A 23,749-nucleotide genomic window follows, 5' to 3' on the forward strand; every position below is an offset into this window, starting at 1 on the left:
TGCTGGTGAAATCCTGTGGTGAAAAGTCCCAAACTCCTCTTAGTTGAAATGGGTTAATGGATTGAATCTTCCAGACTTTTTCACAAATCGAAGGCCTCTTTGCTCACTTCTTGGAGCGCTTTCGACCTGGGCATCTGTGAATTAGACAATTGCTGGTGATCCTGCTGGTCATCTACTCTGCAAGCTTCAACTTTCAAAACCGGTTCAAGACCTTGCATCCTTTCGCTCAATCAGGTTTCTGACAGTAGGTGTCCCCTCCCCCTCCCCATATGAATTAAGAGCAGAAGTAGATCATTCGTTCCCTCAAACCTGCTCTGCTATTCAATAAGCTCATAGCTGATCTGTTTCTGTCTCGAATTCCACACTTCCAACTACCCCCTGATAACCTTAGATTCCTGTTGGGTAAGGGAATCTATCTAACTCTGCCTTAAAATTATTCAATGACCCCACCTTTACACATTTATAATAGTTTTGTGTTTAGTGAGTCAGTATCTGTAAGCAGTGTGAATTTTGTAATGTAGACGAGGACTGCAGTCCTGTGCCTGTAAACCAGGAATGATTCACCACTCTTAAAATATTGCAATTTTAGTAAATATGAAATGTTAACCCTGTACTTGCACCCAGTACCAAGATCATGCAGGATTCTCTACTGCAGAAGAGGAACACGTTAGTCAGGTGTGTTAAACCCTCTTGCTGTCTCCCTTCTCCATCTCCCAATCTATGGCTATGATTTTACTCCATTTATTCTCGTTAGCTGCAGTTATATTATAGGCTTCAGCCTCAGTGACCCTTCTCACAGTTTCATCTCAGCTGTGATCTCAAGTTGTATGGAAAAACATTGGTGTTTTAAGGTTAGCAGGACATCTAGGCATATGACCAAAACAATGATACTGAGGCCTCCAGCTCGGTGATAATGAATCTAAATGTAAGCATGTACAAGCCTAGTCAGAAGCAGACTACAGTTAACTTTTGTACAGACTTTATACGGGACGTTTTATCGGTCTACAAAACTTAATATGGATGATTTATTTTCATCAAATGATTTAACCTTGCTATTTCATAATCTTAATCTCTTAATAGTGTCTCACTTCAAAAGCATCACATATCTTGTATGATCAAAAAATAGCAATTGGTTGAAATTAGCACTCTGGTCAATTTGCAAGCAGTTTCATTCATTAGGCATGTTGTAAAAGGAACCAAAGAACATCGAGTAACCAGCTGAAAATCTGGCCATCAAAAAAGGTGTTTCTTAAACTCCAAACCTGTTCACATTGCAGCACGCGCCACCTGTACAATTGCTCAACATATTTTGGCCTGCCTTCTTGCAGCCATCTTTTTCAGTCCAGCTGGCTGTATATTAACAAATCATAAAATATAAAAATAAATACTTTTCAAGTAAATGTGTAGTCCAAGTTGATTTACTTCTGAAATATCCATTGCTAAAATAAGTAAATAGTCAAGCTATAATATAGCAATATGGATTTACAGACAATGATTAGCCAACTAATGGGAAGACAGTCAGGCCTCCCCCACTCTTGAGTGTTGCACATATTAAGTTCAGTAGCTATTCGATAGGCAGCTGGTCATTGAGCCAGACTGTCGCAGTGAGAAATATTTCCATGTATAAACATTTCCAGGAAATGGAACCTTCTGTTGGTACATGAAAATACTTTGGGGGCAAGCTGGCTAAGGATGGGTATAGTTCTAATTAAGCAGCACATACAACTAGTTGTTTTTTTCATTCTGAAGTAATTAAGAAGGTGTAATTGTTCAATGGTGGAGGTAAAGTCTTGAGGACAGTCCCAAGTTTGAGAAGCAGGTTAATTTGATTCTGCTAATGCAGTAGAAAATGTGAGGCCCCAGTCACAAGCACACCTGCATTTTAAATTTAGTAAAAAGTGTGTATTTGATTCACTTTATCCTGATCAACTTGAGTGACTTTTTTTTGGCGTGGGGGTAACGCTCCCATGAAATGTGTCTGGAGTAAAAGCGTGGGTAGCTTTAACAGCCCTATTCTCAAGTAGCGATTTACCCTGGGTCCTTTCCCCCTCAGCTATTTCTTGTATCACTAGAAGTGCTGTCATGGAGCTCTGCGGGCCAGTGAAAACCCCGACTAGGAGTCATGGTATAGATGCTGGTTTAGGTGAAGTATCTTATCAGGAGAGTTAGCAAGGTGTTGCAGCTCGTTATTTTTGAATCCAAGGAGGAACAGTGAGTTAAAAGCTCTGTAAAAATAATGCAGACTTCCGTATTGTCACTTGTTACTCCTAAACTGTAATCTTTAATGAGCCTGTTCTATATTTCATAACAAATCATGGCCCGGTGGTTTTTACTCTTCTGCTTTCAGAAGATCGTGAGGGCTTGTGACTGGCCAGTGAGCTAAATCTGACAACAGAATCGTTACAGCGCAGAAGGAGGCCATTCGGCCCATCGTGTCCGCACTGGCTCTCAAAGAGCAGTTCCATTCCCCTGCCTTCTCCCCATGACCTTGCACATTCTTCCTTTTCATAGAACTGTCTAATTCACTTTTGAATGCTTCAATTGAACCTGCCTCCACCACGTTCTCAGGCAGCGCATTCCAGACCTTAACCACTCGTTGCGTGAAAAAGTTTTTCCTCGGGTCACTTTTTTGCTTTCACCCAATACTTTAAATCTGTGCCCTCTCGTTCTCGATCCTTTCACGAGGGGTAGCAGTTTCTCTCTATCTACTCTGTCCAGACCCCTCATGATTTTGAATACCTCTATCAAATCTCCTGTCAGCCTTGTCTTCAAGGAAAACCATCCTAACTTCTGCAATCTATATTCATAACTGAAGTTCCTCATTCCTGGAACCATTCTCGTGAATTTTTTCTGCCATCTGTCCGATGCCCTCACGTCTTTCCGAAAGTGCAGCGCCCAGAACTGGACGCTGAGGCCGAACTAGTTTCTTGTACAAGTTCAACATAACCTCCTTGCTTTTATGCCCCTACTAATAAAGCCCGGGATACTGTATGCTTTATTAACTGCTCTCTCAACCTGTCCTGCCACTTTGAATGACTTATGCACATATCCATCTCTATCCCTCTGCTCCTGCACCTGCTTTAAAACTGTACCATTTATTTTATGTGTTCTCTCCATGTTCTTACCAAAATGAATCACTTCACATTTCTCTGCATTGAACTTCATCTGCCACCTGTCTGTCCATTCCACCGACTTGTCTGTCCTTTTGAAGTTCTGCACTATCCTCCTCATCGTTTACAATGCTTCCAAGTTTCATATCATCTGCAAACTTTGAAACTGTGCCCTGTACACCAAGGTGTAGGTCATTAATATATATCTGGAAAAGCAAGCTCCCAACACTGACCCCTGGGGAACTCCACTACAACCCTTCCTCCAGCCCGAAAAACATCCATTAACCATTACTCTTTATCACTCAGCCAATTCCGTATCCAAGTTTCTATTGTCCCTTTCATTCCATTAGCTACAAGTTCGTTGTGTGGCACTGTATCAAATGCCTTTTGAAAGTCCATGTAGACCACATCAAAATCATTGCCCTCATCAGCCCTCTCTGTTAGCTGCTCAAAAAAAAAACCCAGCAAGTTAGTTAAACTTGATTTTTCCCTTAAGCAATCCATGCTGGCTTTCCTTAATGAACTCTCATTTGTCCATGTGACTACTGATTTTTGTCCTGAATTTTTTTTTCTAGAAGTTTTCCCACCACCAAAGTTAAACTGACTGGCCTGTAGTTGCTGGGCGTATCTTTACAACCTTATTTTGAACAAAGATGTAACGTTTGCAATTCTCCAATCCTGTGGCACACCCCTGAGTCTAAGGAAGACTGAAAAATTATGGCCAGTGCCTCTGCGATTTCCTCCCTCACTTCCCTCAGTATCATAGTCAGAGTTATACAACACAGAAACAGGCCCATCGTGTCTGTGCTGGCCATCAAGCACCTATCTATTCTAATCCCATTTTCCAGCTCTTGGCTCGTAGCCTTGTATGCTATGGCATTTCAAGTGCTCATGTAAATACTAAAATGTTGAGGGTTCCTGCCTCTACCACCACTTCAGGTTTCAATACCAACCACCCTCTGGGTGAAAACATTTTTCCTCAAATCCCCTCTAAACTTCCTGCCCCTTACCTTAAATCTATGTCCCCTGGTTATTGATCCCTCGCTAAGGGAGAAAGTTTCTTCCTATCTACCCTATCTATGCCCCTCATAATTTTGTATACCTCAATTAGGTTCCCCCTCAGCTTTCTCTGCTCTAAGGGAAACAATCCTAGCCTATCCAGTCTCTCTTCATAGCTGAAATGCTCCAGCCCAGGCAACATCCTGGTGAATCTCCTCTGCACCCTCTCCAGTGCAATCTCATCCTTCCTATAATGTGGTGCCCAGAATTGTACACAGTACTCCAGTTGTGGCCTAACTAGCATTTTATACAGCTCCATCATAACCTCCCTGCTCATATTCTATGCCTCCGCTAATAAAGGCAAGCATCCCTATGCCTTCCTAACTATATTATCTACGTGTGCCTTCAGTGATCTATGGACAAGTACACCAAGGTCCCTCAGATCCTCTGTATTTCCTAAGGTCCTACCATCCATTGTATATTCCCTTACCTTTAGTCCTCCCAAAATGCATTACCTCACACCTCTCAGGATTAAATTCCATTTGCCACTGCTCTGCCCATCTTACCAGCCCATCTATATCATTCTGTAATCTAAGGCTTTCCTCCTTACTAGTTATGAGACCACCAATTTTCATGTCATCTGCGAACTTACTGATCATACCTCCTGTATTCACTAAATCATTATTGTATCTTTGGGTGCATCTCATCTGGACCTGGTGTTTTATCCACTTTAAGTACAGACAGCCTATCTAATACATCCTCTTCAATTTTAAACCCCTCTATTGTCTGACTTACCTCCTTTTTCAACATTGCCTGGGTTGCATCTCTTCCTTGGTAAAGACAGATGCAAACTATTCATTTAATACCTCAGCTATGCCCTCTGCCTCCATGTGTAAATCCTATTTCTGGTCCCTAATCGGCCCCACTCTTCCTTTTGCCGCCCTTTTACTATTTTATATGCCTATAGAAAACTTTGGGATTTCCTTTAATGCTAGCTGCCAGTCTCTCTCCATGCTCTCTTTGCTTCTCTTATTTGCTTTTTCACTTCCCCTCTAGGCCTTCTGTATTCAGCTTGGTTCTCAATAGTATTTTCTACCTGGCATTTGTCATAAGCGCACTTTTTTAAAATCTTAATCTCTACCTCTTTTGTTATCCAGGGAGCTCTGGATTTGTTTGCCCTACTTTTCCCAATCGAGGGAACATATGTTGACTGCCCAAACTATCTCCTCTTTAAAGGTAGCCCGTTGTTCATCTACCAGTTTTCCTGCCAGCTTTTGACTCCAATTTATTTGCACCAGCTCCATTCTTACCCCATTGAAGTTGGCCTTCCCCCAGTTAATTATTCTTACCCTGGATTTCTCTCTCTCCTTTTCCATAGTCAGCCTAAACCTTATGATACAATGATCACTATCCTCTAAATGCTGTCCTACTGATACTTGATCCACTTGCTCCACCTCATTCCCAAGAACCAGGTCTAGCCGTGCCTCCTTTCTTGTTGGACTAGCAACATACAATTCTGGAAAACACACTCTAGGAACTCTTGCCCTTCACTGCCCTTTACTATTATCCCAGTCTGTGTTTGGATAATTAACATCATCCATTATAACTACCCTATAATTTTGGCACCTTTCTGTAATTTTCTTGCTAATTAGTTCCTCCACGACCTTCCCACTAGCTGGTGGCCTATAGACAACACCGAGAAATGTCACCGCGTGTTTTTTGTTCCTTGGCTCTAGCCAAATTGCTTCTGTCCTCGACCCCTCTGAGGCATCCTCTTTCTCCAGCACTGCAATGTTCTCCTTAATCAATACCGCCACTCCTCCCCCTTTTTTCCCTTTCCTATGTTTTCTTGTATCTGGGGATATTTAACATCCAGTCCTGTCCTTCTTTGAGCCAAGTCTCTGTTATAGCCACAACATCATATATCCACATGGCAATCTGCGCCTGTACCTCACCCGTCTTATTAACCATACTCCGTGCATTCACATACATGCACGTTACACCTGATTCAAACTTTATTACTTTCTCCCTTACTCTGACCCCACCTATTAACTTACTATTCCCTACTCTTGTGCTGTCTATCTCCCCTCAGTATTCTGTGCACCTTGGTATTCCTCTCTGTTACTTGCTCCTGGTTCCCACACCTCTGACAAGTTATCAGTTTTGCTTCCCTGCAATCTGAGCTCCCTCTCAGGTTCCCATCCACCTGACAATTTAGTTTAAACTCTCCCCAATAGCACTGGCAAATCTCCTTGTGAAGATATTTGTCCCAGTCCTGCTAAGATGCAACCCGACCATCTTGTACAGGTCCCACCCGCCCTAGAACCAGTCCCAATGTCTCTGAAATCTGATGCCTTCCCTCCTATACCAGTTCTCCAGCCACATGTTCAATTGCTCAATTCTCCTATTCCTATGCTCACTTGTATGTGGGACTGGGAGTAGCCCTGAGATTACTGCTTTTTGAGGTCCTGCTTTTTAATCTCTTAGCTCCCTAAAATCTGCTTTTAGGAGCTCATCCCCCTTCTTACCTATTTCATTGGTACCAATGTGGACCACGACCTCTGGCTGTTCATCCTCCTCCAGAAGAATGTCCTGCAACCGCTCCATGACGTCCTTGACCCTGGGGGGCCGGGCGTGGGGGGCTGGTATAGGCAGCTGGGATCAAACGAGTCCCTCTGTATTCGGGATGTCGGACTACACTTAAGGAAATCAGGAGGGCGAAAAGGGGCCATGGGATTTCCCTGGCAGATAAGATAAAGTAGAATCCTAAAAGTTTCTGTAAGTATATTAAGAATAAAAGGGTAGCTAGGGAGAGAGTAGGTCCCCTTGAGGATCAGTGTGGTGGTCTATGTGGAGCCACAGGAAATGGGCGAAGTCTTAAATGAATACTTCTCGTCTGTATTTACTGTGGAGAAGGTCATTGAAACTAGTGAGTTCAAGGGAGGGAACAGCAATATCCTGGAGCATATCAACATTACAAAGGAGGTGGTATTGGAGGTTTTGAAGTGCATTAAGGTGGATAAATCCCCAGGGCCTGACCAGGTGTATCCTAGGATGTTATGGGAAGCAAGGGAATGAATTGCTGGGGCCCTAGCAGAGCTTTTTGTATCATCGTTAGCCACGGGTGAGGTACCGGAAGACTGGATAGCCTTTAAGAAGGGCAGCAGGGACAAGCCAGGGAACTGCAGGCCGGTGAGCCTTACATCAGTGGTGGGGAAGTTATTGGAAGGGATCCTGAGAGACAGGATTTATATGCATTTGGAAAGGCGAGGTCTGATTCGGGATAGTCAGCATAGCTTTGTGCGTGGGAAATCATGTCACACGAATTTGATTGAGTTTTTGGAGGAGGTGACTAGGAGGATTGACCAGGGCAGGGCGGTGGTCGTTGTCTACATGGACTTTAGAAAGGCCTTTGACAAGGTCCCACATGGTAGGATGGTCCAGAAGGTTCGAGCACATGGGATCCAGGGTGAGCTAGCCAATTGGATACAAAATTGGCTTGGTGATAGGAGGCAGAGGGTGGTAGTGGAGGATTGTTTTTCAGATTGGAGGCCGGTGACCAGTGGTGTGCTGCAGGGATCGGTGCTGGGCCCTCTGTTTGTTATATATATTAATGTCTTGGATGTGAATGTCGGGGCATGATTAGTAAGCTTGCAGATGACACCAAAATTGGTGGTATAGTGGACAGTGAAGAAGGTTGTCTAAAGTTACAACAGGATATAGATCAACTGGGAAAGTAGGCAAGGGTTGGCAAATAGAATTTAATGCAGACAAGCGTGAAGTGATGCATTTTGGGAAGTTAAGCCAGGGTAGGACATATACAGTGAATAAGAACAAAGAACAGTACAGCACAGGAACAGGCCATTCGGCCCTCCAAGCATGCACCGATCTTGATGCCTGTCTAAACTAAAACCTTCTGCACTTCCAGGGTCCATATCCTTCTATTCCCATCCTGGCGCAGTGGTTAGCACCGCAGCCTCACATCTCCAGGGACCCGGGTTCGATTCCGGGTACTGCCTGTGTGGAGTTTGCAAGTTCTCCCTGTGTCTGCGTGGGTTTTCTCCGGGTGCTCCGGTTTCCTCCCACAAGCCAAAAGACTTGCAGGTTGATAGGTAAATTGGCCATTATAAATTGTCACTAGTATAGGTAGGTGGTAGGGAAATATAGGGACAGGTGAGGATGTTTGTTGGGAATATGGGATTAGTGTAGGATTAGTATAAAATGGGTGGTTGATGTTCGGCACAGACTCGGTGGGCCGAAGGGCCTGTTTCAGTGCTGTATCTCTAATCTAATCTATTCATGTATTTGTCAAGATGCCTCTTAAACATCGCTATCGTACCTGCTTCCACCACCTCCCCCAGCAGCAAGTTCCAGGCACTCACCACCCTCTGTCTAAAGAATTTGCCTCGCACATCCCCTCTAAACGTTGCCCCTCGCACCTTAAACCTATGTCCCCTAGTAACTGACTCTTACACCCTGGGGGAAATAACTCCTAACTATACACACTGTCCTTGCTACTCATAACTTTGTAATCCTCTATCATGTCGCCCCTCCACCTCCGTCATTCCAGTGAAAACAATCCGAGTTTATCCAGCCTCTCCTCCATAGCTAATACCCTCCAGACCAGGTAACATCCTGGTAAACCTCTTCTGTCCCCTCTCCAAAGCCTCCACATCCTTCTGGTAGTGTGGCGACCAGAATTGCATGCAATATTCCAAGTGTGGCTAACTAAGGTTCTGTACAGCTGCAGCATGACTTGTCAATTTTGATACTCTATGCCCCGACCGATGAAGGCAAGCATGCTGTCCACAAGTGCCTATCTGTGCCCCTGACTATAGAGTCCCCTATAGCTGTTGCTCTTCTGCGCTTTGTCCCTCCCTGCTGAACAACAGAGCCAGCCGTGGTGTCACTGCTCTGGCTGCTGCTGCTGTTTTCCCCTGATAGGCTATCTCCCCCCCACAACAGTATCCAAAACGGTATACTTGTTAGAGAGGGGGATAGCACTGACTGCCTGCCCCTTCTAGCGGTCACCCATCTATCTTCCTGTACCTTGGGTGTAACCACATCTCTAAAACTCCTGTCTATGATGCTTTCAGCCACCTGCATGCTCCTAAGTGCATCCAATTGCTGCTCCAACTGATCCATGTGGTCTGAGGAGCTGTAATTGGGAACACTTCCTGCAGATGTAGTTGTCAGGAATGCTGGACGCATCACGGATCTTCCACATTGCACAGGTGAAGCACTTTGCCCCTCTAACTGACATTTCTAGCATTAATTAATTTAAAATAAATAATTATTAAATCCTTACTAAATTAAGTTACAATTAACTATATGGTCCCTAGCGCTAGATTTCTACTATAAATATTAAATGCTAAGTACAGTAATCTCCTCCCTTTGGTTTATTCCTCTAATTAATTAGTTAATTAGGGTTAATTAGTTTATCAATGTTTTATTTTCAAATTCAGTGCAGATTCCCTACCAGCCAATCAGGTCACAGCTTTCCTGTGACGTCACTTTTTCAGCTTTTTTTTCCATCCGAGGTAAGTTACTCGATACACTCACTGCTTCAGTACTTCGCCCTCAGTCTTCTCCCTGGAATGGCAGGGCCCTGGGGAGTGTTGAGCAGAGAGACCTTGGGGTGCAAGTACCTAGTTCCCTGAAAGTGGCAACACAGGTAGACAGGGTGGTGAAGAAGGCGTATGGCATGCTTGCCTTCATCGGCCGAGGCATTGAGTACAAGAGTTGGGACGTCATGTTACAGTTGTACATAACGTTGGTTTGGCCGCATTTGGAGTACTGTGCGCAGTTCTGGTCGCCGCACTACAGGAAAGATGTGATTAAGCTAGAGAGGGTGCAGAAATGATTCACAAGGATGTTGCCTGGTTTGGAGGGCTTGAATTATAAAGAGAGATTGGATAGGCTGCGTCTGTTTTTGCTGGAGCGAAGGAGGCTGAGAGGGGACAGGATAGAGGTATATAAAATTGAGAGGCATAGATGGGGTAGATAGCCACAGTCTGTTTCCCATGGTAGGGGTGACTGAAACTAGAGGGCATAGATTTAAGGCGAGAGGGAGGAGGTTTAAAGGGGATCAGAGGGGTAATTTTTTTACACAAAGAATCGTGAATATCTGGAATGAGCTGCCTGAGGAGGTGGTGGAGGCAGGAACAGTAGTGACATTTAAGAGACATCTGGACAGGTACTTGAATGAGCAAGGCATAGAAGGATATGGAATTTATGCAGGCAGGTGGGATTAGTATAGATAGGCATTATGGTCGGCATGGACACGGTGGGCTGAAGGGCCTGTTTCTATGCTGTACAATCCTGACTGTGACTCTAACTTACTTTCCTATCTATCTTTGCGTCATCAGCAAATTTAGCAACCATACCTTCAGTCCGTTCATCCAAGTCATTGATATAAATTGTTAGAAGTTGAGGCCATAGCACTGATCCCTGTAGCACACCACACACAGCTTGCCAATCAGAAAATGACCCATTTATGCCTACTGTTCCCTGTTAGCTAGCCAATTTTCTATCCATGCCAATGTTGCCCTCCATGCCATGAGCTTTTATTTTCCACAATAACCTTTAATGTGGCACCTTATCAAATGCCTTCTGGAAACTAAGTACAGTATGTCCACCCGGTTCCCCCTTATCCACAGTAAAGGCCTGCTCAGGTCTGCAAAAAAAAAAAAAAAAAAACCTGACCCGAGCCTTGACAACCACATCCGACCCGGCCCGACTCCTTCCATTTTTTTTCCCACGCCCGACCCTACCTGACCATCAGTTAACTTCCCTTCTGTTTTTCACTTTACTGATCTGCATAAGCTTAAAATAACTAACAAAACCACCTTTCTAGTCAAAAAAATTAAATTAACAGAGCCACTTACCTGTGGAGCATGTCCGACCTGGCTCGACCTGAGCCCGAATGCCAGACTCTGATGTGCAACCTGACCCGAACCCGACATCATCGGGTCACATCAGGGTCGGGCAGCAGGCCTTTAATCCACAGCACAGGTTATTTTATTTAGAGATACAGCACTGAAACGGGCCCTTCGGCCCACTGGGTCTGTGCCGACCAACAACCACCCATTTATACTAATCCTACATAAACCCCATATTCTCTACCACATTCCCACCATTCTTCTGCCACCTACCTACACTAGGGGCAATTTACAATGGCCAATTTACCTATCCACCTGCAAGTCTTTCTCTGTGAGGAAACCGGAGCACCCGGCGGAGACACAGGGAGAACTTGCAAACTCCACAGGCAGTACCCAGAACTGAACCCGGGTTGCTGGAGCTGTGAGGCTGCGTTGCTAACCACTGCGCCACTGTGCCGCCCAAAGAACTCCAATAATAATAAATAAACTCCAATAAAATGATTTCCCTTTCACAAAACCGTGTTGACTCTGCCTGATCATCTCGAATATTTCCAAGTGTCCTGCTGTAACGTCTTTAATTCCAACATTTTTCCTAATACAGATGTCATGCCAACTGGCCTGTAGTTTACTGCTGTCTGTCTCCTTCCCTTTTTGAATAAAGGAATTACATTGGATATTTTCCATTCTAATGGAACCTTCCCTGAATCTAGGAATTTTGGAAAATTAAAACTAACGCATCAACTGTCTCATGAGCCACTTCTTTTAAGACCCTAGGATGAAATCCATCCATCAGCCTGCAGCTCCAACAATTTGCTCAGTACCATATCTCTGGTGATTGTAATTTTCTTGTTTATCCTTTCCTTCCATTTCCTGATTTACAACTATTTCTGGAATGTTACTTGTATCCTCTGTGGTGAAGACCTGTGCAAAATACCTGTTCAATTCATCTGCCATCTCATTTTCCATTATTAGTTTCCCAGACTCACTTTCTCACTTTGGGGGCATAGATTTAAAGTAAGGGGCAGGAGGTTTAGAGGGGATTTGAGGAAAAATTGAGGAATCTGAAACGCACTGCCTGTAGGGGTAGTACAGACAGGAACTCTCAACTTTTAAGAATTATTTAGATGAGCACTTGAAACGCCAAAGCATACAAGGCTACGGGCCAAGTGCTGGAAAAGTTTTCTCTTGTTGGAATGTATTTATTATGTGTATTCTGAAATAGCCCCTTAAATGTCTGCCACTGCATCTCTATTGACCTGTCCCGTAACCTAATTTGCCAGTTCACTTTAGCTCTGCTTTCATGCCCTCAAAATTGCTCATTGGCATCCCATCCACCACTTTCAACATTTTCACCCTCCACCACCGATGCACAGTGGCACCAGCGTGTACCATCTGCGATGCACTGCCGCAATGCATGAAGGCTCCTTAGATAGCACCTTCCAAACCTGCGACCTCTACCACCTAGAAGAACAAGGGCAGCAGATGCATAGCAACACCACCACCTGCAAGTTCCCCTCCAAGTCAAACACCGTCCTGACTTGGAATGAAATCACCGTTCTTTCACTGTTGCTGGGTCAAAATCCTGGAACTCCCTTCCTAACAGCACTGTGGGTGTACCTACCCCACACAGACTGCAGAGGTTTAAGAAGGCTCACCACCACCTCCTTGAAGGCAATTGGGGATGGGCAGTAAATGCTGGCATAGCCAGCGATGCCCACATCCCATGAACAAATTATAAAAAAAAAGTTTAAAATACTAGTCATAGACCCACTCTTCCCTCCCTCAAATTGAATGTAAAATTCAATCATATGATCGCTGCTGTCATGGTGCGCCTTCACTATGAGGTCATTAATTAATCCTATCTCTTTACACAATACCAGATCTAGTATAACCTGTCTCTAGCTCCAGGATGTGTTTGAAGAATGTTTCCAGGATAGTTTCTATGAGTTCCTCATCTAGGCTACCTTTGACCATCTCTTTTTTTTTTTCCAGTCTGTATGTGGATTGAAATCCCCTATGATTAACACCGTAGCTTTCTGACAAAGTCCCATTTCTTCCTTTTATACCCTGTCCTACTGTGGTTACTGTTTGGGGCCTGTACACCAATCCCACAAGTGACTTCTTGCCTTTATCATTTCTCATCTCTACCCAAATTGCTTCTACATTCTGGTTTCTTGAACCTCGATCATCCCCCTCTATTGCGCTAATACTATCATTAACAGAGCCAGCCCCTCCTCCGTCTTTCCCTAGCTTCCCTTCCTTTCCTTCCTAAATGTCATGTCCCCTTCAATATTCAGGTCCCAACCTATGTTGTTCTGTAGCCAGGACTCTGTAATGACTATTAGAAATAAATATGATCTATTTGCACCTTCAGTTCATCTGTTTTGTTTCAAATGCTACTTGCATTCAGATACAGGGCCTTTAGTTTTGCCCTTTTATTTTTGTAACCTCTAGCCTTGTCTGCTGATTTACTCTTCGATTTGTACTCACTGTCCTTTCCTGTCACGGTCTGTTTATTTTTTCCCATATTGTTACCTTTGTCTCTTGCCTTGTGTCTACTCTGATTTGCCACATCTTCCCAAATTTGATCCTTTGCCCCCACTATTTAGTTTAAAACCCTCTCCACTTCCCTACTTATGCAGCTTGCTAGAATATTGGTCCTAGCATGGTTCAGGTATAGACTGTCCCAATGGCACAGCCCCCACTTTCCCCAGTACTGGTGCCAGTGCCCCACGAACCAGAACCCACTTCTACCACACCAGTCTTTGAGCCATGCATTCATTTCTCTAATCTTTATTTGTCCTATGCCAAATTGCACATGGCTCAAGTAATCTACTGATTACCACCTTTGAGGTTCTGCTGCTTAATTTGGTGCAATATTAGCTCGTCCTTCTGCAACATTCCCATACTGGTCAGATCCCAGGATCCTGATGCGTGAGGTGTATACTGAGTGGAGCTTTGACTGTAGCTGGAAGGAATGCACGGGACTCGATTGATGCAATGAAATGAATCGGGGTGTGATAGTTGCTCAGTCTCTTACCCCCAGTTGCTTATTGGGAGATTGGACACCAGAATTCTGGACCCTGTCCCACCACCGGCAGACCTTTGGATAATGTATCATTTGTGGCTCAGTGGTAATACGTTCACTTGAGTTAGAAGGTTGTGTGTTCAAACTTTGCTCTAGGAAGCAGAGCCCATAACCCAGGCTGACACTCCAGTGCAGTACTGATGAACTGGTATACTTTCAGAGATGTTGTCTTTCAGATGAGACATTAACCTGAGGCCCTTTCGGCGCCTCAGATATATGTAAAATGTCTCTTGGCACTATTTGAAGAAGAGCATGGGAGTTCTCCCCGATGTGCTGGCCAACATTTATCCTTCAACCCAGATCACTAAAACAGATGATCTAGTCATTCTTGCATTGTTTGTGGGAGCTTAGTGTGTGCAAATTGGCTGCTGAAGCCACCTTTCCTACATTACAACAATGACTGCATTTCAAAAGTACTTCATTGGCTGTCAAGTGCTTTGGGATGTCCTGCGGTTTGCATGTCATTCAACTGTAATGTGTTTAATCTACTTGTGAAGGGAACAAAATTCAAGCTTATATTCATAGAGAAGCATTGCACAATGATTAATTTATACAAGCTCCTTCACAGATATGTTGCTGCCTCATTGCTGAAGGAAATCGAATTCAGGGGTGAGTCAATGTGTGAGGGTGGGTGTCATAAGTATAGTTGTCGACTTGCTTCAGACACGTTCCAGTTGTATGGATAACAAAGGCACTTTGCCTGAACGTCCTGTTCTTAAAAACAACGTGCAAAACTTCACACGTATCATTGTTGGTGTGCAACTGATTTTCCACTTGTTCCCACCTGCTCCATGTGTACCTTGCTGCATCATAATAAATGGACAGTTTAGGATGGCTGAGTGTAGTTCTATTGCATGGCCTGTAGCAGGAATAGACCATATCAGGCCTGCTCCGCCATTCAAAATGATCTGATCTTCGGATTCAACTCTACTCCACTTTCCCGCCCACTCGCCCTATCCCTTCATTCAGTGAGACCAAAAATCTATGCATTCCAGCCTTCAATGTATTCAAAACAGAGCATCCACAACCCTCTGGGGTAGAGAATTCTAAAGATTCACAACCCTTTTGAGTGAAGTAATTTCTGCTCGTCTCAATCTTAAATGATTGACCCCTTATCCTGAGACTTTGTCCCCGTGTTCTAGATTCCCTAACCAGCGGAAATAATCTCTGTCTACCCTATCCAGCCCCGTCAGAATCTCGCATGTTTCAATGAGATCGCCTCTCATTCTTCTAAATTCCAGAGAGGGCCTGCCCAATTTACTCAGCCTCTCATTATAGAACAACCCCCTCATCCCAGGGACCAATTTAGTGAACGTTTACTGCACTGCCTCCAATACAAGTATATCCTTTCTTAAATGTGGAGACCAAAACTGCACACAGTATTCCAGATGTAGTCTCATGTTGCGAATCACCTTTTAATTGATTAAATTAGATCAGTTAGATTATCATTTCCAAAGCTGAAGATAAGCATTTGACTTGTTCTGATTATTTAATATGAAGTTGTTTCAAAGATTAAACACAATCTTCAGTCACAGGTTTTTTATTACGTTCCCCATGGCTTGTTGGGGTGAGGAGGCTGGGAGGTGCAATAGCTGGGTTAGCGATAGTTGTGGTGTTGGGTAAGTCCAGGCCTTTGAGGTCGAAGGTCAACCAGAGGCTTGGATGGGTGTAGAACCATGACCTGAGGTAAATTTAGGACTAGTCAGGAAATTCTTCACAAGGGATCAAAGTATGGAACTGAATGCTGAAGAATAGTGGAGGTGAATACCCTGGAATTAATTAAATGCTGAAATGAGGGCACTTTAGGGCCTCTCTGGTTGGATCATGAGATAGGCTGAACAGCCTTCCTCATCAATAACTATGTTGTGACCTCAGGAATATAGCATGTTTTGCATTATTGCTGCTAAAGAAATACTACAAACTCTGTCTGCGTGTCCATCTATATTAAAATATTTCAGGTCTTATCACAGTGTAACAGATACTCTCCATCATGCTTTTTCTATCACAATTAATTTGTTTTATTTTCAGTCACAAGTGAGGAAAGTGTCCAGAAACACTGCTAAGGATTTGTGAAAATAACCAATCCTGAATGGCCAGTGAAAGGAAATTAAGCGGATATTTTAAAGTGCTGTTTGCTTTTGTGTGCCTGATGTGCACTGGTTAAAAACCAAAAGAGGTGATTTGAACTGTTCCCTGATGGGTGGGAAAGGAGCGAGGGGGCATTTAAAATGGAAAGGCTCCATTCCTCACTCTGTTGTGAAAGCTTATTTATGGAGTTGATAAAAGATTGGAAACTGCAGTCAGGAGTACAAGACTGGGCTTGATCCTGCCCAGAGCCACAGCAGAGGCTCCAAGCGCTGCATTTAGGTATATGGCAGCTTGATGGTTACGGTGCTGGATACGCAACCTGGAGGTTGACTGTTCAACTCTCGGCGTGGCAATTTGTAAAATTTGTAATTTTGTGAGCTTGCATCAAAAAAAACCCCATGAAAGGTAATGATTTTGTCAGGAAACTTTTGAGGAAGAGATCCTGCCAGGACTCTTCCTAGATTCTGAATGCCCTCTGACGTGGCCAAGCAGGACACTGTTGTACAAGGAATAAACCCTCTCGGTTCCTCCTTTTTTTTTTCCCTGCTCTGAGTCTTTTGTTGAAATGCTTGACAGCTGTTCTCCACTCGGGACTGAGGGAAGATTGCAGTTGGAGCCTGATTTGCATCTTTAAAGAAGGATCCTGTTGGCTTCAAGCAGGTCTCCTTCCTGCATGCTCGGGAGAGCAGGTTAAAATCGGGGTCCAGGTAGGAAATGGGTGGGTAAGGAATTTATGCGCTTGCCTGGTTTCTGCTGGATGGTGGGTTAGAGTCTACCCCCGCCTCACTTCATCCAACACCCAAAGTGCCTTACGTAAGAAGCTGTTTTGAGAGGGTAAAGCAGGCAAGAACCATTGCCCCACAGTGCCGCATCTTTTTTGTCGTAAAACTCTGGGCAAATATCAAGAACATGATGTGGATAAATCCATAGTTTGGGAAGTCTGTGCTTGTGGCTAAAGGACGAAGTGTCAAGGGTCAGAGCTGCAAGTTGGAACTTAGCTGGGAAATACTGTAAAATGATGTACAACTTACCAAAAGCTTTTGTGTCTTAAAGTTATGAATGTGACGATAAATATAATATATTTATAATGGCCCAATTTTTACAGTTAGTGGCGCACCGAGGGCGCTTGCTGCTGACCTTGCGGAAAGCTGCCCACATATCTAGCAATCCCTGTGGTGAGGTTTTCCCCCTTTCCCAACAACAGTTTATTTCTGGTGCCAAGTCATGGGGATGGCTTGGTGAACAACAGCAGTGATAGCAAGCAGGTAAGCAGCCAATCACACTGAAGTATTCACACACAACTAATCAGGAAGTTAAAAGCACTTAATATCCTTTTATTTTTGATTTAAAATTTCAGATGGTGAAATAAATTGGATTAAGGTAGAAACGAAAATGAAGAAACTTTAAATTTTTTTTAAAATGTGGTATTTCATTTATCATTATGGAGAAAATTGTCATTGCACGAATGTGAAATTAACTTCTCCGGGCCAGTGAGGGTGATTAACAGTAATTGTGAAGTTAGTATGCTGTTTACCCAGTTACAACTCATTCGACAAGGTGTAACTTTGTGGAGGGTGTTTACAGCGAGACCAGCTGTGTAAGGGGGAAAGTTCTTAATTTAATTGTTTGCAGTCTGGGGGTGCCTCAGCTGCACACCCTCTGGAGAAGTGTAGAATCACTGAACAACTTCTGGATTTCTGTGCTATTCTGTGTTGTGTGGACTACAGAAGTTGCTGTCAGTTTCAGTGTATTAATGACAGTAAAACAGCCAGTGTTCACTATTACCACTCAAATCTGGGCCATGATTTAATTCTTAATTTAGAACAGCATTTGCTTCATTTTGATTAGTTTAACTTTGAGGGATCGAAAGCCCTCTAGGATGGACCAGTGTAAAATCAAAAACTTATTTATATAGCGCCTTTAACATAATATGTCCCAAGGTGCTTCACTGGAGCATTATAAAGCAAAATTAGACTCTGAGCTATATAAGCCAATAAAAGGGATGATCTACATCGTCCTTGGATAAAGCGAATGAGGCAAATGGCAGGCTAGTGGGGTTTGAATGATGGGTAACCATAGGCTGTAGCCCTGTCTTCTGGTCAGGAGATAAAGGCTGTCACTACTGGGTTAATGGGTTGCCTGATGCTGTTTTGTATTTCTGAATGTTTGGGGTAGTTGAATGCGTCTATAAATGTATAAACTCTCCTCCTAGGAAGAAAGAAACTGAAGCAGGCCGCTGGCTGGCGGTCCAGAAGAAACGCAATTCATTTAACCAATGAATACACAGTGGAGACGTTGGTGGTGGCAGATTCTGACATGGTCGCGTACCACGGTGCTGAAGCTGCCCAAAGATTCATACTGACGGTCATGAACATGGTATGTTGCTTCAAGTACTGTCGTTTGTATCATCAATAAAAGCATAATTGCACTTCCCAGTGGATTAGACAGTTGGAGCCTGATATAACAGCGATCTTGCTGACTGTCTGAATAATACAATGTGATTCTGTGATCAAGCTAGTGTCTTCCTCATGCCCTTTGTATTAGTTGCTGTGATTAGCCGCCCTGTCTCAAATGCACATTACAAACCAAATGCAAATGGTGAAACAAGGAACTTGAAAGTGTTTCAAAAGGAGTTGGATAGATTCCTGTCAACAAATGGGATTCTGGTTTATTAGAAATGCCCAAAGAAATAAAAAGACTTGTATTTTTATTGTGCCTTTCACAACCTCAGGACATCCCAAAGCTCTTTACAACCAATGAAGTACTTTTGAAGTGTAAGCACTGTCGTAATGCAGGAAACTTTGCAGCCAAGTTGTGCAAAGCGAGCTCTCACAAACAGCAATGAATTAAATGACCGCTCATCTGCTATGGTTATGTTGGTTGAGGGATTGAATGTTGGCCAGGACATGTACTGTCTAGGTGGGCTAGATGGACTGAACACCCTCTCCTGTTTGAAATGTACTGTGTAAACTAATAACCTTTGGTGGACATCTTTGGCATTTGAATCGATGGTGCTTGACAGTTCCTGAGAGGAAAAGGAAAGATTGATTATACGTTATATTGTGGAAATTACATGGTCTGAAATGTTGCTGTGCCACGTAGATTTGTTCTATGTACAAACTGTTCACAAAAACAGTTTTTACGTTTTGGTTTAAGAAGATCGACCTCGTATATGTCCAATTTAGTGTGTGATGCAGACTTCTATTGGAGCCAAGTTTTTCAATAGTCAGTGGAGAGCTTTGTGCTTCTTGCATAGAACCAGAGGATTTTTAATATCCATTTGTAGAGGCAGATGGAAATTTCATTTAATAGTTCTTGACTGTATTGCACTGAGGGGCTAGCCTAGATTATGTGTCGAAGCCCTTGAATAGCATTTGAACCCACAATCTTCTCTAGCAGGAAAAGGTTCTACCAATCAAGTCAGACTGACAGGAGAGGTCATTTTATGAATTGCAATAAACAAATTTTTCTATGTTGTCAAAATTCCCAATGGTGAAGCTTTGCTCCACGAGTACCAACTCTGTTCCTGTTTGGAGCTCTGTGTAATTGTCACCCATTGATGTGTGGGCTGGTGCAGGCACACATCCATGCTCCTCCTCCCAATAACTGAGTGTATCTATCTGATGGATCTGGGGGGACTGCCCAACAGGGACTCTGTGTGTGTGCATGGGTGCACATGTCCTCCCATAAGGATTCTAAACTCTGAGCAACCCATAAATAACCTGTGTAAATCGTATAACACAGAACAAAGGTAGTGGAGATGGCTGAGAGCTTTCCTCAGTATAAAGAGGTTACCTTTCTGTTAATAAGCTGCCTTTTCACTCTTGGTGTGCTATGGATAATTTCTGGCTCTACTATTTTGATGGAGCCGTCTGTTTTTACTTGTTTCTGCACATCAATCTGGCTGGTCTTCATATCCTTGCTATCCAATTAGTTACAAAAATAAACTTTTGGACCCTGTTTTTAAGCCAATCAAATGAACTTTTTTTAAAGGTAAAATTACATGCAGCTCCAAAATGAGATTAGCAAGTGGGGACAATATTCTAAACTTTACAATAAAAATGTAAAAAAAAAATGTCAACCCACTTTTTTTCCTAATTTAACATTAAGGAAGGCTGTAGAAAGTGAGCACAATTTTTTGAAATGGTGTATCAGGCCTGATACTGTAAAGGGATAATGCCTGGAAAAAAATTGGTTCTATGCACAGGAAAAGTAAGCTCTAATCTTTTTTTGTCCATTGCACTGCCCTGAGCTTCCTGTGTGGCTTTTCAGCTGGTCGTAGCTGGCTGTGCCTCTAGAGGGGGCACTAATATAAATTTGAAGGCAAAAGCATGTTCAATGTGCACTCTGACTTCCTGCTGCAACACTTAGATGGCTGAGGCAAACCACTTCTCCCCACCCCCCCCCCCCCCCCAAAAAAACTTGGTGCTACAGTTTGCATCACTGCCATTTAGTTATCTCTGACTTGCTTTCTCCTGAAATTTGGCAGAGGTGGAGCTTGCAAACAGCAGGTTGTGGCATACTGTGTGAAGGGCCATTCTTGCTTTCTGATTTGCACAAACTTGGGTACAGGAGGCCGCCAGTCAGCCCTTCTAGCCTGTGGTACCATTCAGTTCGATCATGCTGATTGTACCTTGACTCCATTTTGCCCTGCAAATTTCAATTGCTTTTTCCCTAAAACACTCTTATTGGAAATCAAATCCAGGAAACTATTGTCATCACAGCTGATCTTATCCTCTTTTTTTTTCTCTTTCTAGGTCCAGTTTTAACTTTGGTCACCCTCCTACTGTGCTTCACTCCCCAGCCACCCATCCCCTGTCTGGATCCACTCTCCAATTTAGGTTGGAACCACTTGAAATTTTGCAACTGCATTCCAAACCCCTTACTATTCACGAGCAATCGTAATATTAAATGTCTTGGGAAAGCCAGCTTTTGACAGTATCAATAGCACACAAAAACACACTTTTTTGATTTCAAGATTTACTTTTAATATTTATCTGTCTCTCCAGTCTCTTGTAAAATAATTTGCATTTCCAGATCCATTTTTGCACTGATGAAACTTCTAACTTGAACAATCCATGGGCTGAGGGTGGAAGATGCTGCTGTAGTTCTAGTAGTTACTGCAGGCTTGCATCCACCATAGAACTTCACCTGCTAAACTAGTGGAGCAGAACACCAGGAATTGAGACCGTTGCCTGGCCTGAAAACCCATAGCGGCTGCAATGTCTCTGCATCTGATTTTCAGTTCCTTTTGTCCCTGATGTTTGGGAGCAGAATTTCTACACTATGCTGAACTGTCATGGTATCCTGCCAAATCTTAGAAACCAGAAACTAATTACTTAAAAAAAAAAAGAGAAATTAGAGTAATGTGAGGTAATGCATTTTGGAAGGTCTAATGCAGGTGGGAAGTTACAGTAAATGGCAGAACCCTTAGGAGTATTGACCAGCAGAGAGATCTGGGCGTACAGGTCCACAGGTCACAGTGCAACGCAGGTGGATAAGGTAGTCAAGAAGGCATACGGCATGCTTGTCTTCATCGGTCGGGGCATAGAGTATAAAAATTGGCAAGTCATGCTGCAGCTGTGCAGAACTTTAGTTAAGCCACACTTGGAATATTGCGTGCAATTCTGGTCGCCACACTACCAGAAGGACGTGGAGGCTTTGGAGAGGGTACAGAAGAGGTTTACCAGGATGTTGCCTGGTCTGGAGGGCATTAGCTATGAAGAGAGGTTGGATAAACTCGGATTGTTTTCGCTGGAACGACGGAGGTGGAGGGGCAACATGATAGAGGTTTACAAAGTTATGAGCGGCATGGACAGAGTGGATAGTCAGAAACTTTTTCCCGGGGTGGAAGTGTCAGTTACTAGGGGACATGGGTTTAAGGTGCGAGGGGCAAAGTTTAGAGGGGATGTGCGAGGCAAATTCTTTAGACAGAGGGTGGTGAGTGCCTGGAACTTGCTGCCGGGGGAGGTGGTGGAAGCAGGTACGATAGTGACGTTTAAGCGGTATCTTGACAAATACATGAATAGGATGGGAATAGAGGGATACGGTCCCCGGAAGTGCAGAAGGTTTTAGTTTAGGCAGGCATCAAGATCGGCACAGGCTTGGGGGGCTGAATGGCCTGTTCCTGTGCTTTACTGTTCTTTGTTCTTTAGAGTATGAGAAAGCTGGCTAAAAATATAAAAGCAGTGAGTTTCTACAAGTATACAAAAAGGAAAAGAGTAGCTAAAGTGAACGTTGGTCCCTTAGAGGATGAGACTGGGGAACAAAGAATTGGCAGATGCGTTGAACAGGTATTTTGTATCAGACCTCACTGTGGAAGACACAAAAAGCATTCCAAGAGTAGTTGAAAATCAAGAAGGTAAAGGGAGGAGCTTACAACAATCACTATCACTAGGGAAAAACTATTGGGACTAAAGGCTGACAGTCACCTGGACCTGATGGCCTACATTCTCCAGTCTTAAAAGTGGCTGCAGAGATAGTGGATGCTGTGGTTATTAACTTCCAAAATTCCCTAAGTTTGCTGATGAGACAGAGGTGTTGTGAAGAGGACATAGTTTGCAGAGGGTTAGAGATGGTGATTGGGCAAAAATTTGGCAGATGGAGTATAATATGGAAAAATGTGAGCTGGTCCACTCTGGCAGGAAAATTAGAAAAGCAGAATATCATTTAAATGGAGAGAGACTGCAGAAATCTGTGGCATAGAGGGATTTGGGTGTCCTCGTGCATGAATCTCTCAAAGTTAGCATGTGGGTACAGCAAGTGAGTAGGAAGGCAATGGAATGTTGACCGTTATTGCAAGGGGTATGGAGTATAAAAGTAGGGAAGTCTTGCTACAGGTGTACAGGGCCTTAGTAAGACTGCATCTGAAGTACTGTATCCAGTTTTAGTCTACTTACCTAAGAAAGGATATACTTGCATTGGAAGCAGTTCAGAGAAGGTTCACTTGGCTGATTCATGGAATGGAGGAGTTGTCTTATGTGGAAAGGTTCAGCAGGCTGGGCCTATACTCATTGGACTTTAGAAGATTGAAACAAGATTCTGAGGGGACTTGGCAGGGTGGAAGCTGGGAGGATATTCCCCTCATTGGGGAATCTAGAACTTGACGCACAATTTTAAAGTAAGGGGGAGTCTCATTTAAGACTGAGACGTGGAGGAGCTTTTTCTCTCAGTGGATCATTACACTTTGGAATGCTCTTCCCCAAAAAGAGGTGGAGGCTGGATCATTCAATATATTCAAGGCTGAGTTAGACAGATTTTTGATTGACAAGGGAGTCAAGGGTTATGGGGGACAGGCAGGAAAGTGGCGTTAAGGTCACAATCCGATCAGCTATGATCTTATTGAATGGCAGTGCAGGATGAGGAGCCAAATGGCCCACTCTTGCTCCTATTTCTGATCTCCTGTTCTTGCTCCAAGAGCAATGCCACAAGAAGATCACTAGTTTAAGAATCAAGTCTGCCTTCCCAGCCTTGTCATGGCTCCTCTGGTCTTTCTCTCCTCCTCCCTTGTCCGCTTGCCAGCAAGTAGCCAGTTGTGATTGTGCATGTCTTTATAAGCGCTGTCTCTTTGCAGGTAAGGACCT

The 23,749-nt window shown here is 43.6% G+C and overlaps 1 protein-coding gene across 1 annotated transcript in view; it reads left to right on the plus strand.

Annotated features, from left to right (window-relative positions):
- adamts17 (ADAM metallopeptidase with thrombospondin type 1 motif, 17) overlaps nt 1-23,749 on the plus strand; it is a 679,121-nt gene that overhangs the window by 17,444 nt on the left and 637,928 nt on the right. Inside the window, exon 4 of the mRNA XM_068017704.1 lies at nt 18,379-18,542. Within this exon, the coding sequence (XP_067873805.1) occupies nt 18,379-18,542 (164 nt within the window). The remainder of the gene's footprint in view (nt 1-18,378; nt 18,543-23,749) is intronic.

This window comes from Heterodontus francisci, chromosome 38 (genome assembly GCF_036365525.1).
Source record: "Heterodontus francisci isolate sHetFra1 chromosome 38, sHetFra1.hap1, whole genome shotgun sequence".
NCBI lineage: Eukaryota > Metazoa > Chordata > Chondrichthyes > Heterodontiformes > Heterodontidae > Heterodontus > Heterodontus francisci.